Genomic DNA, 16786 nt, shown 5'->3' with positions numbered 1-16786 from the left:
CTTGCCAGGGGCCTGGCTAACAGGGCTGCAAGTTATCAAGCTCATTCTCGTGGTGATGGCTAGTTTTGAAGTCCACTCTCCAGCACTGATGGGCAGGCTGGTTAACTCACTGGTCCACTCGGCTCCTAGCAGAACGGGGGCTTCACACTGGTCCCCTACACGGAGCAGATGCTGGAGAGCAAGCCAGTCCTGGAGGATGCCAGTGCGTTGCTGGCGTTCCGCGGCTCCTGCACGCTGGCTGGAGGATGGCATCTGGGATGTACCGGAAGGTTTCTGAGGAGAATTATGCAGACGCCCTGTTTGATTTGTTCTTCACTGACGGGCTCCTTAGTTGAAGCCATTTCAAGCTACTTCCTTTCTAGGATGTTCAAGTGCATCATGGGAAAATCCTGGCCAGCAGCTGTAGGGTGGGGTGGGGATGGACTTCTTAGAGCTTGAAGAGATGCTGTGTGTGAAGCAGCCAGCAGGGAAGACACTTCTTTCACTGGCTTCTGGAGTCTCCGAACACCTCCTATCACACGCGCCAGCCTTCTCTCACCAACACCTCCTCTCCCTGCCCTCAGCAAGGCCCAGCAGCCTGGGCACCAGGTTTGTATAATTTTTGGTGGTGCCCAGAACGTCCATAGGACAGAGAGGGGCAACCGCCCTGGGCCCCGCACTTTGGGCGGCCCCGTGCTTCAGGGGGACACGGGGTCCAGGGCAGCCTGGGGGGTTATCAGGGGGCCTGGTGCGGGCAGCAGCAAGTCACCCTGCCCCAGCCCTCCCCGCCCCGCCAGCTCCCGGCATTGCTCGGGGGAGGGGGCGAAAGCCAAAAAGAGGTGGGGCAGGGGCTTGTGGGAAGGGGTGGAATGGGGGCAGGGAGTGGAGTGGGGCAGGCTGGGGCCAGGTCGCTTGCAGCTGCTGGCCAGGTCCCTCGCTAACCCCCCAGGCCGTCCTGGACCCCGCGTCCCCATAAAGGGCGGGGCCCCCCAAAGCATGGGGCCTAGGGCGGTTGCCCCGATCCGTCCTATGGACAGGACAGCTCTGGGTCCAGGGCACCCTGGGGGGCTAGCAGAGGGCCTGGCGCCGGCAGCAGCAAGAGACCCAGCCCTTCCGGTACATCCCAGATGCCACCCTCCAGCCAGCGTGCAGGAGCCGCGGAACGCCAGCAACGCACTGGCATCCTCCAGGACTGGCTTGCTCTCCACCATCCACTCCGTGTAGGGGACCAGTGTGAAGCCCCCGTTCTGCTAGGAGCCGAGTGGACCAGTGAGTTAACCAGCCTGCCCATCAGTGCTGGAGAGTGGACTTCAAAACTACCCATCACCACGAGAATGAGCTTTGATAACTTGCAGCCTGGTCCGTTCAGAACATTTGTTCTCATCACGACAACACCAACCCAGAGAGACAGGGCAGTTGGGGCTGCAGGTCAGGGCCGGGGTTCATCAGCAGAGCTGTGGCAGGAAGGCCTCTGGACTGGAACAGCAGGGAATGCTGTGCTGCAGGTTAGGACTGGCAGAGCTGTGTTGGGAAGTCAGCAATCGGCTGCTGCTCCCCATTGCTCACGTCCCGCCAGCACCAGCCTCATGCACCAAATGGCTCTTCTATTAAAAATCCGCTCTGGAGTTGTTGCAAACCTCGCTCGGCCTTCCTTACACTGGCATGGCTTAACAGGGACAAATCACGTTGTGGCTGCGAGAGCAATGCCTCCCTTGCAGAGACGTGCGTCACAACAATGCTCAGAGGAGCGGGTAAAAGAGAGAGGCTCTTGGGGTTCATTTAGACACTCTATGGGGTTCTACTTTACATCATGCATTCAGTGACAATCAGTCCTACAGATGTGACAGGCTAGATTGCGCAGCGGGAAACAGTGCAGGTTTCAGGCACGGTATGATGGACGTGGCTGGGAATACACAGCAAGCCGGCGTGGGTGTGCTGCAACATCTTATGTTTCATTCAGTGTTCTCTGACAGAGTTTGATGTTCTTCCATTTTCCTTTGGTAATAAGCCTTTGGCTGGTGGCTTGACTCTCTCGCCCCCTGGAGACAGTCTTGCTAAGCAAAGGATGTTCGAGACCCTGATCTCAGCTGGGCTCCAGAGGTGTTACCGTGATACAAATCATTAGCAATCATAAACAGCTTAGGTAAAATCTGTGCAACTGGTGTGTGTGGACAAGGCCAGTGTGCCTGCAGACAAACCGAGGGTTATAGCCGCGGTGGTCTGGGCTGGACAGACACGAAGGCCCTCGCTGAAGAGGTTGATCCAACTGGAGGGAGGGTTGGCTTCCCCTCAAGCCAGATGGACTCTTTGGGGTTTCATTCCCTGTAATTTTTTTGCCAGGTTGTCACCTTTGGGCATTAGGCCAAAATTCTCTCCCTCGGGCACCTCACGTTAGACACCTAAATGCAGCCATCTCAGCACCTGAACAGCTGGCCTGTGCACCCGCCGCTCTGAAAAACCGGCCCCCAAGCGAGGTGCCTAAAGACAGATGGAGGTGCCTCACCTTTGTCGCCAAGGGCCCGCCTCCTCTCAGGAAAGCACAGGCCGGGGAGAGACCTTCCAGAGCTTTGCTGACGCGAGGGGGAGGGATCTTCCTGGAAAGCGGCTGAGCTCCCGTGAGGAGATTACTGCCAGGGGCTGGCCTCTGTTCCAGCTATTTATGGAGCAGCGGCATCTTCCGTGGGTGGCTGTGAATTGCTTAATGCTTCATGCATTCTAGATCAAGGGCTCTTTAACTAAACAAAGCTACGTCTCCTCCCCCAGAGTCGGCCCGCCGAGGGCCTGGCCTTTCTGGCACAGATAAAGCACGGGGGTACGTGCCACAGGGCTCATCGTTTTCGGTGTATGAAGCCGTCCAAATAACACTGCTGCAGATTTGCGCATGCTGCTTTCTATGCTCAGCATGTACGATAAGCTGCCCCTGGCTTGGTCCCTTCCCATCCATGCAGCAGGTTGTGGGTTCGTGTCTGGCCCTGTACGTCCATTAACCCTTTAATGCTGTGTGGCCATGACCATCAAGGGGGCTTGTGCCTGGTCCTTCACTAGTGTGCCAGAGGGGTCCGAGTGGTGCTCAGGGGAGTTAACCGTTCCCTGAGTTCAGTGGTATGTCAAAGCAGACTCAGTACTCAGTACGCTAGGTGGCGCAGCTGGCACATTCCAGCCCTGGCACTACCCCAGCATGTCTCCTAACAAAGCTCTTTGTAAGGATCCCCACGGTGAGCTCTCAGTGGTGTCTGAACCTGGGACCTTCACCACCAAAGCACAGGCCTCTGGCACTCGAGCTAAAGGAATAACTCCATTCACTGGCAGCTGTGGTAGGCTGTTATACTCCCTGCCATCTCCCTTTGGCTGGAGCCCTCGTGGTGAAAGCTCTGGCCTGGCATGGGATGCCATCCAGCCTGCCCTTGTGCATCGTAGGTTGGCACATCAGCCTTCTCCACTCTTGGCCACTGCTGACAATGCCCCGCCAACCAGTAAAGGGCATGAGCAGGCTCCAGGCCACTTATTTAAAGCAGGGTCTTGTGCCCCCCCAGGCAGGTCACTGATTTCTAGCTGAGTGAATAGCCAGGAGCCCTGTGACGTTTGCCGCTCCTCCGCGGCCCAGTGACCACAAACGTCCCTGCCGGGGGCTGGGAGTGTCCAGGCAGCCCCTGTATCCAGCGCACCACGCTGCTCAGATCCCTGAGTTTAACGGATAGCCGTGTTCTCCAGCCCTGTTAAACTTGCTGCTTTGCCCTGTTCCCCTTTAAAGAGTGCTGTGGTGGCACCATCTCTCTGCTGGGAGAAGGGAGGGAATTGAGAAACACAATCCTCCTATGGCACAGTCCTCCTGGTCTCTGTGGGTAGTGTGGGCTCATCTGCAGGCCCACACCCAAGCCGGCTTGCTGTTTATTCCCAGCCCTTTGACTCTCCCCGCTGGTGGAGAGCAGCCCCTGTATGCGGGCACACAAGGAAGGGAGAGAAAGTTCTGTCTTCCGTGCCCACAGCCAGGATTGGATAGTGGGCTGCATTGGATGGAGCCGTCTGCCAAGGGGACTGTCAGGAGTCTCTTGTTTGGGATTTAACACTAGTGTTTTGTGGGAACGATCCTGCAGTGGCCCCAGGGAGATGGGCTGCATGCTCTCTGCCGGCTGCAGCCTCTGGTCACCTGCGCTGGGCTCTAGTCGTGGGACTTTTCACTGTGGGGCACTGGTTACTGGAGCATTACAAGTAAAGCAGTTAAAGAACTTGACTTCAGATTAGAGTGCATCCAGATAATCAGATTCTCTTCACTAACTATGCCAGTCCCCCAGCAGCCTAGCTAGTGGGTACTTTGTTGCACGTGCTCCTGATCTGCAGGCCTCGGCTCTCTGAGCAGAGAGAGATTTGCATAATAATATGCACAAAGGAGAGGGAGCGAGCTAGCTAATGAAAACTGATCTAATCTTGCAAATGGGTCCTGAGTGCAGGTGGCGACGCAGTGTAACCCTTGCAGCGCCCCCTGCCTGCCTGCACGGGAGTGCCAGGTACACCAGGAATGCATCAATAAAACAGCACACCGGTGGGCTTCTCGTAATGCCAGCATCTGCACTTCTGCTCCCAGGGTCGTTCTGTTGTTCCTGCCAGTGTGTCATCCAGGGATCAAGCCGTTTGTTAATTCTGTGCAAGTGTGGGTGAGTTGATTCCGCACAAAGGCTGCTGTTGGAAACACAGGCTTTAGGTTATTGTGTAGTTACTAAAAAAAAGAACAGGAGTACTTGTGGCACCTTAGAGACTAATAAATTTATTAGAGCATAAGCTTTCGAGTAGGATCCGAAGAAGTGGGCTGTAGCCCACGAAAGCTTATGCTCTAATAAATTTGTTAGTCTCTAAGGTGCCACAAGTACTCCTGTTCTTTTTGCAGATACAGACTAACACGGCTGCTACTCTGAAACCTGTGTAGTTACTAGTTATCTTGGCAGAAATCCTGCCTTGTGCAAAATCTCTGCAACAAATTGACCCGTCGTTTACCTCAGCAATGCCTGGGAAACCATGGGAGGGGATCGCTTTGCTGCTGGTCCTTCACCAGACTTGCTGTGCCCTGGAAACCTAGTTGGCACATGCAACAGCATGGCCAGTGCAAACTTCCCGGGATATAGAATCATAGAATATCAGGGTTGGAAGGGACCTCAGGAGGTCATCTAGTCCAACCCCCTGCTCAAAGCAAGACCAAGCCCCAACTAAATCATGCCAGCCAGGGCTTTGTCAAGCCTGATCTTAAAAACCTCTAAGGAAGGAGATTCCACCACCTCCATAGGTAACCCATTCCAGTGCTTCACCATCATCCTACTGAAAAAGTTTTTCCTAATATCCAACCTAAACCTCCTCCACTGCAACTTGAGACCATTGCTCCTTGTTCTGTCATCTGCTGCCACTGAGAACAGTTTAGATCCATCCTCTTTGGAATCCCCTTTCAGGTAGTTGAAGGCTGATATCCAATCCCCCCTCATTCTTCTCTTCTGGAGACTAAACAATCCCAGTTCCCTCAGCCTCTCCTCATAAGTCATGTGCTCCAGCCCCCTAATCATTTGTGTTGCCCTCCGCTGGACTCTTTCCAATTTTTCCACATCCTCCTTGTAGTGTGGGGCCCAAAACTGGACACAGTACTCCAGATGAGGCCTCACCAATGCCGAATAGAGGGGAATGATCACATCGCTTGAGCTTCTGGCAATGCCCCTACTTATACAGCCCAAAAGGCCGTTAGCCTTCTTGGCAACAAGGGCACACTGTCGACTCATATCCAGCTTCTCATCCACTGTAGACATGCAGGTGTCTAGAACGGCCACGGCTCCTGCGGACTAACTTGCCAGGGGCTGGTGGCACAGTGGGATCATGCACAAAGCCTTTCTCTTCTGAAGACTTTGTGTCAAGTCCCATGCTAAGGGAGCAGCGTGGGACTGTTTGAAATAGTTGTTTAGCTAAGCTAGGACCTGGGATCCTAGCAGCCCCCAGGCCCCTGTGCTTCCTGGTGAAATGTTTGTTTTCCTCTTAAAAAGGAGCTCTCCAGGGAACATGTGAAGGGCCCCAGCAGCAGGACTAGGCCGTCTCCATACCCATTGTTTGAGATACTGTCCTGCATCTACACCTCTATTGCTGAGAGGTAATTCTCAGAGGGGAGGCAAGGGGTGACTCTGGCAGATCGAATTGACTCTGCACGGGGTACTGGTCCCAAGACCCTAGTACAGCCAATAGGAGGGGTTGACAGATGGTCGCAGGGGCCCCCAGCAGCTCCTCGTTAGAGGTGGTGGAGGTTGGTCCCACGCCTGTGAGAGTCTTTTGGACGGTGGTGGATACACAGGGCCAGGGAAGAATGGTTCATCGGATGGCTCAGAATATCCCGATGAGGAGAAGGCTGGTTCCGGTTCCAATTCCAGTGGTGGTATCATCGGTGCCGTTGGAGGGTAGATGTGTTCTGTGTATGGGATGGGTCATGAGCTCCTTCCAGCAGTCAAGTTTCTCGGAGGTGCTATTATCTCCGTGGAAACGGACAGGCCTGATGGAGGAGGTGATTCCAGATCCGGGAGAGCAAAATATCCTGTGGGGCAGCAACAGATTCGGATCTCCTCTGTGTGAGAACGGTTCTGTTTATCCAGCCATTGCAGCCGGTGAGGAGGGTGGTATCCGAAGTTGGCAATGATCGGATTTCGTCAGCGCCAACAGATCCTAGGGCTGGGAGGAGATTGGGACGATGGTTCCGATGGAACACCGTCCGGTACTGATGGAGCCCAGTTCTTATGAGCTTTCTTGTCAGGCATCAATAGTAGCAAGGACTCTACTAGAAAAATCTTACCTAGCTAAATGGAAACACTTCTCTTCCTGGGCACAACAAAGAGGTATGTGATGGGTTGGGTCACAGAGATCCCCTTGGGACTCTCACCTGACGTGCTGAAATTACCTCTGAGCCCGTTTTCCCTGCCAGCTTGGGACTCCAGAACCCTGCCTTGTTGAGCCAGACACGCTAGCCTGCTGCAACACAGGCCCAGGGTCTGGGCCACACCCCCAAAACTGCAAACTTTAACCAAAAACAGCTCAGAAGGTTACCTGTCTCTAGCACCCAGACACCTAGTTCCCAATGGGATCCAAACCCCCAATAAATCCATTTTACTCTGTATAAAGCTTATACAGGGTAAATTTGTAAATTGTCCGCCCTCTATATCACTGATAGAGAGATATGCACAGCTGTTTGCTCCCCCAGGTATTAATCACTTACTCTGGGTTTATTAATAAATAAAAGTGATTTTATTAAGTATAAAAAGTAGGATTTAGGTGGTTTCAAGTAATAATAGACAGAACAAAGTAAGTCACCAAGCAAAATAAAGCAAAAACATGCAAGTCTAAGCCTAATACATTAAGAACCTGATTACAAGTAATATCTCACCATCAGAGATGTTCCAATAAGCTTCTTTCACAGACTAGACTCCTTCCTAATCCTTCCTAGCCCAATCCTTTCCTCTGGTACAGTCCTTGTTAGTTCCAGCAGACATCTCAGGTGGTAAGCAGGGGTTTTCTCATGACTGGCAGCCTCCTTTGTCCTGCTCCACCTCCTTTTATAGCTTTGGCACAAGGCGGGAATCTTTTGTCTCTCTGGGTTCCTACCTTCTAAATGGAAAAGTACCCAGATTTAAGGTGGATTCCATTATCAGGTGACATGGTCACATGTCACTGTAAGACCCCTAGTCTCCATTCCCCATGGGCAGGTGCACAGGAAGACTTGCAGGTAAATAAACCATTTACAACCAATTGTCCTAGTCAGTGGGAGCCATCAAGATTCTAAACCACCGTTAATGGCCCACACTTTGCATAATTACAATAGGACCTCAGAGTTATACTTCATATTTCTAGCTTCAAATACAAGAATGATACATGCATACGAATTAAGAGGAATATATTCAGTAGTTTCTAACCTTTGTTATGATACCTTACAAGAGACCTTTTGCATAAAGCATATTCCAGTTGCATCATATTCACACTCATAAGCATATTTCCATAAAACATATGGAGTGCAACGTCACGAGGTGCTCTCCCAGAGACGACAGCTAGTCCTCTCCTCTTGGACTAGATCCGATCAGCTTTGTCCATCAACTCCTTGCAAGTCTACTTTGCAGCGATCAGCACATACCATCCACCTTCTCAGAGCTACTCAGTCTTCACCAACCCCCTGACCAATAGATTCTGGAAAAGCCTAATCAGAACCTTCCCACCTACTCAGAAGCCTGGTCCCTAGTGGGACACAAACCTTGTTCTCTCAGCATTCACAAGCTCCCCACCCTTTGAACCTATAGCTACTTGCTCCATGCCCCTCCTTTCCATGAAGGTTGCTTTCCTTGTAGCCATTGCCTCAGTGAGAAGGGTTGGACTAAAATCCAGTTATCCAAATAGGATATTCTCTTGCCGGTTACCGAGGAATTGAAGGAGGAGATTTTGCTGTATTTCTCATTTGTAATCCAGTTGCTCCGGGGATTTAGGCTGTAATTGCATTGGTACAAATAATCTCTTAACTCGTTTAATGCAGCGGGTCTTTGGGCCCCCTGGCTGCAGCATGTTACAGCTGATGCACAGAGCTCACCGCACTGGAGACAGTGCAGACTGGCTGCCTGAGCCCCAGGCTGGGGGCTAACCTGAAGGGCACTGAGTTTCTCGGTGTGCTGTCCTGGCTCTGGGGTTCACTTGGCAAGTGGGTGGGTGCAGAATTCCCTTGGCTGTGACTAACAAGGCTGGGCTTTAATGCGGGGACTCCAGTGGGAAGAATAAAACTAGGGCAGCGGGAAGGTTCTGTTAAGTTAGTCTATGGATTTAGTCCTGTCATTACAACATGGGGAGCTTTGGGCTCTTTAACCCAGATCTGCAAAGGTATTTAGGTACCTAACTCCCATTGATTGTAATAGGAGCTAGGTGCCTAAATACTTCTGGAGAAGCTGGGCCTTCCTTCCTTCTCCCCCTCCCCCCAACCCCACCGCTCTGAGCCCCTCCCCATGCCATGCTCTTTGGGGTGCATCTCTCTGCTGTGATCTCAACTTGCACAGCTATTGTGGGGTCCTTCTGTGTCTGACTCTTCACCGGTCTAATCTCTGGGTGGGATCTCTAAGGCCCCATCTCCACTACACTTATAACAGCATGGGGGCACAACACAATTGTGTTGTCATATGGATGGTAGCTAGGCAGTGTCCCCAATGTCCTAGAGACCTGCTGCAGAGTTGTAACTGGCTCCACCAACTCCATTATAGTTGTACCGTAGACAGGGCCTGAGCCATGCTGTAATTTGTTGACATCCCCCAGACAATGATACAAGGAGCTGTGCCCGTGTTAGTAGCCAAATGGCGACATTGCTTATTATTTAATTCTGAACCTCCTAATGCCCCCAGTTCTCAGCTCCCCGAGGACACCTCTCCTCTGCTCAGCTTTGAGGTGCTACCAGTGACGTGCTGCCCATCTTTGGTTGGGTGAGGGCACTGTCAGCCCCTGCAGCTTCTCTCCTAGTGTCCCGTTAAACCTCCCTAGGGCAGGTGCTCGCTAGCTGCATTCTCCCCAGTGAGTCCCCCCTGAAATCCCCGTCTCCTCCCCCCGACACGCTGGGGCCAGTTTCCTCACAGTGCGGCAGGGGCTGCAGCTGTAGCACAAAGGCTGCCAATTGGGGGTGTCAAAGCAAGACAGTGGGGGGGGGGGCGCAAGGCGAAAAGCACTTGTTAAAGGGTACAGCTGTGGCTGCAGACCTTCCCCGCAGGCCGTACAGCTGCCCGCTGAGGGGAGTCCAGCAGGAGCCCGGCATGTCCTCGTCTCTGCATGTCCTTGCAGAGCCTGTGTAGTTAGCAAGCAGCCCTTGGTCAGCATCCTCATTAGAGCCGGGAAGGGGAAAGCAAAGAGATTTTAATGAGGTTTAAAGAGGCTTCCACGAGCTAATAATAGCAGGTCATTGGGGGGCCCAACGGAGTGTGAGATGCCGAGACCCAGGGCCCGATTCTGACCACTGACCATACCAGCAAGAGGAGACATGGATCCTACCTCATAGTCTGGAAACGTCCTGCCCAGGTCCTGGTGCCTCCTCAGATCCACCAAGCCAAGGCAGATGGATCTGGCCACGTGGCGAGAATCAGGAACCTGAGGGTAGCGGAGCTGCCCCAAAGGCAGAGATTGGAGACTCTTCTGGGGAATAGCTTCATGGCAAGTTTAAATGGAAGGAGGATGGGTACCACTCCCAGTAACTTCTGCTCGAAGATTCCCTGCAGTCTCGTCAGAACTAACCTTAGAGCTGATCGTATTGAGTTATCAGCATCTTAACTGTGTCTGGGACAATATCCTCAGACAACTCAAAGCCTGGGATTTCTGCCCTCCGGATCATTCCAGAGATCTCCAGAAGTGGCACTGAGGATTTGCTGATGTAAAATTCCGAAGGGGCCAGGGTCTGAAATCCAGAATACTGTATCTAGCAAGGCTTAGGGTAACTGTGGGCAGCCAGGTGCTTATCAGTCCCAGCCTCGAGCGGGTGGAGATCTTGATATCAAGAAAACTGTCTGGAAATCTCCTCTGGATTCAGTCCCTTCCAGTTGAACCCATCCAAGCCGCAGATCGATGGAAAGCACACTGACTTGTACGCTAACATCTTCCTGTGCCTGCACTTTGCTCTGGAGTTATAAATGACCAGTTGTCTGTGTGGGCTCCTCCAGGGCTGTGTTAATGGGGTAGGTAATGCAGTGGGGGAGAGGTCTGTATCTCTTGTCCCTGGATGGTCGTTTTCTTTTGATCCCCCTGTTGCCATGAGATGAGTCTGTTTGGTCTCTGCCATGGCCTGGCATGTGGGAGCTGGGTTGGGTTTCCTTACAGACAGAGCTGGAGTTGGAGGGTGGTGTGTGTGTGCGGTGAGTGGAGGGGTTACACTTCCTAACCACATTTAAAACCAAGAGCGGATCATTCAGGAGTAGGGGCTGGGGCCACGAGATTGAGCGTTTTGCTGTTGTCTCCTGGCACCGGATCTTTACATTTGAAAGCCGCTGGGTTGTTTTTATAGCGTCCAGGGCTTGCTAACAAGCACTAGCAAGTCCGGCGAGATCTCTCCGCTGCTCGCTTGGAGTGCTAATGTACCAGCCGAGGTAGAGGCACTGCTTGCAGTTGGAAAGGCTGCTGCCCCCGAGGGGAACCTGCTCCTGCTCCAGTGTCTGTTGCTGTTGCACTTGTTAGTCACAGAAATTAGTGAGTGTAAATGTCTTGTTGGCACAGTCAATAAGCAGCCGCTGTTTTATCGTGAGAGAGACGAGGTGGCTGAGATCATGTCTTATTGGCCCAGCTTCCGTTGGCGGAAGGTACAAGCTTCTGAGCTACACAGAGCAGCAGCCACAGCGACATTTGGGTCCATCTGTGAACCCCGCGTGTGCAGGCGGCAAGTTGCTCTGTCGCTGGGTGTTCCTGGCTGGCCGCACCTCCCAGCTGAAGCGGGCACCCTCTGCCCGACACGCCTCACAAGTGCATTTGCCCTCCTGGTTATTAATGACCGGAGCTGCCTCCTGTGATCGCGCCGTAAATGCGAATAGAGCCGCGCTGGCTGCAGGGAAGGAGCTCTCCCAGGCAGTGCGAGCGCTCGCAGTGCCAATCCCCGCACAGGCCTCCTGAACTCCGGGGAAAAGTTTAAGAAGCGCAGGCCCGCAGATCTAAGCGTTTGCGCATCTAAAGGACTTCCCAGCTAAGCCCAGTTTTCCATGAGTAGGATTTTACTTACCGTGTGCATCTGTGATTCACGCAGCCCAAGGAGAGGAGAGAGCTGAATTCTGAAGGGCTGGGGGGTTCCTGTTTACAGTTAGCGTGACAATGACAGGAGGGGGTGCTGCTGTGGGGACCCCTAAATTCTGCAGGGCTGTCCCACTTAAATGACTGTCAGTGTATGATGAGGGGATTGGGAAATATAAGGTTGGAGCATTAAAACCAGGAGGGGATGAACCCTGTATGAGAAAAGTGCATGTAGTGTCCCTGAGTGGTGTAGCTGCCTGTCCTGTGAGACGGGGCTTATCAGGCAACGGCTGCCTGCTGCCCCCTGTAGGTGGGCAGGGAATACTGCGTCTTTTAGGCTGCAATGTCGTAATATCCTTCAGGAAGTCAGAACGTGTCACGTCCTCGGTTCCAACGCCAACCCCAGGTTGTCCCAATACACTCTGAGTATTGCTGCCTGGATACCAGAGTGCCATACAAACTGTGAAGTAGATCATGGCCCTTGGGCCCCTCTCTCTTGCCCACCTGTTGGGGTGGGACATTGTTTCCTGTTCTGAGCCTTTCTCCCATGGGTGTGACACTGCTTTCTCCTTGTGTCTCACAGGTGAGCCATCACCCACCAGCTGCGGCCCATCATGTGTATTCCAAGCAAGGCTGGACTCTGTGGCAGGAAATCACAATTGCCAGCAAGTTCAGGGGCAAATACCTCTCTATCATGCCACTGGGTAAGTGACTGGCCCAGATGGTGAGTGTTAACTCCTGGGTGCGTTTGCTATGATTGCACACTACTCAGAATGTTTGGCCAATACCCTGATCCCCTGGGGATCACATAAACCCTGTGGAGGGTCTGAACCGAGAGGCCAAATTGGACTGATCTCCCTTTGCAACATGTTTGCAGGGAGAGACACGGGCGCTGAAAACCACCAGTCAGGGGAAACCAGGCAGATCTGAGGGGTTGGAGGAGACACAGATGGTCCAGATTTGCGTGTTCTCTAGATGCAGGGAGGAAGGGCTGTCTTGTGGCTACCACTGGAGTCAGGGCTCCTAGGCTCTTTTCCTGGCCCTGTCACTAACTGACTGGGACTTTGGGCAGTTCACTTAGGGTGGGATTTTCCAAAGCTGCTAAGAGCACAAGTCGTATCACTGCTGAGTCACGCAGGGACTTTTGGAAATCCCATCCTTAACACTCTCCCCATATGCAACATGGAGGTGATGGTCCCAGCCCCACAGGGGAGAGGCAAGGCTTTGTCCAAAGCACTAGCTTGTGCCTTGTTCAGTCCCTGCTTCCTACCAGACTCTAGCCAGCAGGGGCAGCGATACACAAATGCTGTCCATAACGCACAAAGCAGTTCTCAGGCTGTCAGTCCCTGGGGCGCTGCAGAGTTGGTGGGTGCCCGGCAGGGACTGTGGGATGATTGCGAGTCAGGCTGAAAGAGTTGGTGGTGCTGTTTGATGGCTTTGGGTACTGAAATGGTTCCTAGTGAATTTTTTTTTTTTCAGTTACAGAATTTCTCTCTATACCCTTTGGCCCTTTCTCGTTTCAGTGTGCGGAGCTGACTTGTTCTAGTCGGTGGGCATCTGGCTTCCTGCTGGCTTGTGAACTAGTCTCTCCTTAAATTATATTTAAGACACTTAACCTGTCTAGCGATTTCCTCCCCCTTTTAGTTCAATGCAGTGAAGCTCTGGACCTGCAGTTTCCCTTGCGAAGCATTTGCTCTGGGTCAGTATCAGACTTTCTGCACTGACTGTTCCCCTTGCATAGTGCTCTATCTCAGAGCTCTACCTACCACGTAGGCCAGGCCTATCAAGCATCATGGATGGACGTGGTTCCAGTTACCTGGTGGAAAGCTCTTGGCTGGGGTTCATGGAAATGTACAGGATCTGTAGGAGCCAGGTCCTATTTCTTACGACCGGTGCAATAAATTTGGGTCCACTGTTCCTACACAGAGGGGTAGCCGTGTTAGTCTGGATCTGTAAAAAGCAACAGAGAGTCCTGTGGCACCATGCATCCGACGCAGTGGGCATTCACCCACGAAAGCTTATACTCCAATACATCTGTTAGTCTTAAAGGTGCCACAGGACCCTCTATTGTTCCTACACAGGCAGGAATAGTGGGTTATTCAGCTCTCTTAGCAGTGAAGAAGAGCTGCCTTGCAGTTAAAGGAAGAAGCCCAGGCAGGGGTTCTGTGGCTGCTGGCACGGGCTCAGTAGGGAGCAGCTAAGTATATTTGCTCCATGCTTCTGAGTCTCCTTGTCCTTGATTCGGGCCCTTTACCTTCAATGAAGATGCTGCCTCCGCCGATGGGAGGCGTTCTCCTGTTGGCATAGAGAATCCACCTCCCCAAGAGGCAGGAGCTAGGTCGACGGAGAATTCTAGCACTGTCTATGCTGGGCGTTCAGTCGCTTTAACAGCGTCACTCAGCGGTGTGGATTTCTCACACCCCTGAGCAACATAGTTATACTGACCTAATTTCCCAGTGTAGACCAGGCCTGACGCTAGCCTGTGAGGACTGGCCTGCGGGGTGCTGGGGCAGCCATGCTGCTCCTCCACGATGCCTGTGAGTGTATGGCAGCGCCCCAGATTCAGCCTGCTCCGGAACACGGCGGGTCGGATATCTTGCCCCAGTGACTTGCTGAGGGAATTTCCCTGGACCCAGACAGGAGGAGGAATTTTGCAGCTGTCTCCCAAGCCGTGGGCAGAGGAAACCGCTGTGCTCCCCCCACACACACACTGACGAGAGGCTCCCTCATGCTTCACAAATCCAAGCCCACGTGGGGTATGCCCAGATGGCAGTGAGAGGTGTGACTGCAGCAGGTGGAGACATGCCCAAGGTAACTTTGATCTAGCTCCCGCCAGTACCAATGCAACAGGACGGGCTGGCTGCTCGAGAACCTGCCCTGGGTTCTGGGCTGTACCGCCTGTGCTGCCGCCCATGCGGTCGCAGCGTCACTCCTATTGTTATACATTGGCATAGATGACTCGTGCCTCCAAATACTGGGGGGGGGCACATCACCGCCCCACGTGTCTCCTCTGCTCAGCCACACCCCCACACACACCCTGTGCCCAGCCCAGGGCCACCGTGCTCTCCCTGCCCTACGTGAGTTACGGGGCGGGGGGCTCTGTCCTGTTTGGCTGCTCTCCCTGGCAGCTGGGCCCAGGTGGGGAGCGGGAGGGAGCAGCCTCTCACACAGATGAAGTCCGCACTCCCAGGTGGCTGCCTGAGAGAGCCCAGCTGGGGAGGCAGCAGTTGCCCTGCCCCCTCTGCTCCCTGCCTGGGCCTGGCTGCTGGGGACAGGGGCCAAGCGAGCCGGAAACATGCTGGGGGGAAGAGGGGACTCCAGCTCGCTCAGCCCCAGGTCCCAGCAGCCAGGCCTTGCCGGGGCGGGGCCTGCCCCAGCCGGGCTTTCACAGGTAGCCGCCGCGCTGCACAGAGCAGCGATCCGGAACAGCTGGCATGAGAAGTGACTGGTCCTGTCCCTTCCGCTCCCCGCCTGGGCCCAGCTGCCAGGGGCAGGGGCTGAGCATGCAGGAGGGCAGGCATAGTGGGAGAAGGACAGAGCCCTTCTTCCACCCCCCGCAGGCGAAGCAAAAATTGGGGGGGGGGACACTTGACCCCCACATGCGTCACCTATGTACGCTGGGCTCGGGCAGAGCTCTCCCCACTCCCAACAAGCCAGTGGCCTGTGCAGACTTCCCTCCTCCACTCCCACCACCTTGACCCCATACGGAGCTTCAACTTTCGATGGTTCCTTTTTAAATACAAGTTCAGCATGGGGACAACTGGAGGGCTCAAGGGAAGAGGTTCCACCCCATGGACTGCGCTGCCTGGTCTGCACAGCCACAAAGCGCTATTTCCCCAGGGGGCAGGCGGAGCTGTGACTGGCCAGCCTGCCCCATATTCCCAGTGGGGCGCCGGCCACGCTGCTGGCCCCTGTCCTGAGCATGCTGATAAAAGCAGCAGACCAAGCCGGGGCCTGCTCCCATCAGGAGCACAGTGCGGGGAGGGAAAGGAAGAGTTCACATCTGCCAAGTGGGAAAAGTCTTAAGCCAGGAAACATCGTTCAGCTTTTCAGCTCCTAGCAGGGGGCTTGGGAGCAGCAGCGAGTTGAATGAGAGGGGCTGGTGTCCCTTTAAGAAAAATGCCGATGTCTTCCCAGTGCGAGACCATGTCTACAGTAGGGAACTTAAAGCAGCACCACTGGAGCGATGCAGCGGCGCTGCTGTACGATTCCTCGTGTAGCCGCTCTCCCATCGACATGATAAAACCACCGAAATGAGTGATGGTCGCTGTGTCTACCGGAGAAGCTCTCCCGCCGATATAGCGCTGTGCACCTGGGCGCTTATGCCAGTGAAACTTGCGTTGCTCAGAGGGGTGTTTTTTCCAGGGCCAGCTCCAGGCACCAGCCTGGCAAGCAGGTGCTTTGGGCGGCCACTCCGGGGAGGGTCGGCACATCCAGCTGTTCGGCAGCAATTCGGCGGACGGTCCCTCACTCCCGCTCGGAGCGAAGGACCTCCCGCCGAATTGCCGCCGCAGATCACAATCGCGGCTTTTTTTTTCTTTTTTGGCTGCTTGGGGCGGCCAAAACCCTGGAGCCGGCCCTGGTTTTTTCACACCCTGAGTGACCTACGTTTTGCCGTAGTCTGGTGTCTTCGTGGTGCTGCTCCAGGATAGCACAGTATCTGACCGTCCCCTAGCGTGGGACTGACTCCCTCATCTCAAAGCAAAGGGCTCTCTCCCTCTGCCTCCGCAGGTGCCATCCATCTAGAATTTCACTCCAGCGGGAACCACTACGTCTGGAGGAAGGTCACCTCCACCGTTCACAACATCATTGTGGGCAAGCTCTGGATCGACCAGGTCAGTGGCGAGCGGGGCAAGGATCCTGCTCCAGAGAAGGGGGGCTGGCTTCTGGAGGGGGCAGTGAAAGGATCCCAGCAGCTTACTGTTGGGAGAGACTTCCCCTCATCCAGTATGGCCCCCCACCCCCTCAAAACCTTTCGAGAAGGAAGATCTATCCCACCAGTTGCAGCAGGCACATGGGGAGGTCCCTCTGTCAGGTCCCCCTTGGGGCTCCCCTGGGGTTAAGGGTGGCAGAA

General features: G+C 54.0%; 1 protein-coding gene across 3 annotated transcripts in view; it reads left to right on the top strand.

Moving 5' to 3' along the window:
- The window catches only part of OSBP2 (oxysterol binding protein 2), a 364006-nt gene that overhangs the window by 339658 nt on the left and 7562 nt on the right, over positions 1-16786 (top strand). For all 3 annotated transcript variants that reach the window (XM_034791661.1, XM_034791662.1, XM_034791663.1), the window contains 2 exons: positions 12296-12416; positions 16444-16547. In XM_034791661.1, the coding sequence (XP_034647552.1) occupies positions 12296-12416; positions 16444-16547 (225 nt within the window). The remainder of the gene's footprint in view (positions 1-12295; positions 12417-16443; positions 16548-16786) is intronic.

The sequence above is a fragment of the Trachemys scripta genome, chromosome 15 (assembly GCF_013100865.1).
Source record: "Trachemys scripta elegans isolate TJP31775 chromosome 15, CAS_Tse_1.0, whole genome shotgun sequence".
In the NCBI taxonomy this organism is placed as follows: Eukaryota; Metazoa; Chordata; order Testudines; family Emydidae; genus Trachemys; species Trachemys scripta.
Note: the sequence above shows the minus strand (reverse complement) of the source record. Positions and strands in the feature narration are given on the sequence as shown.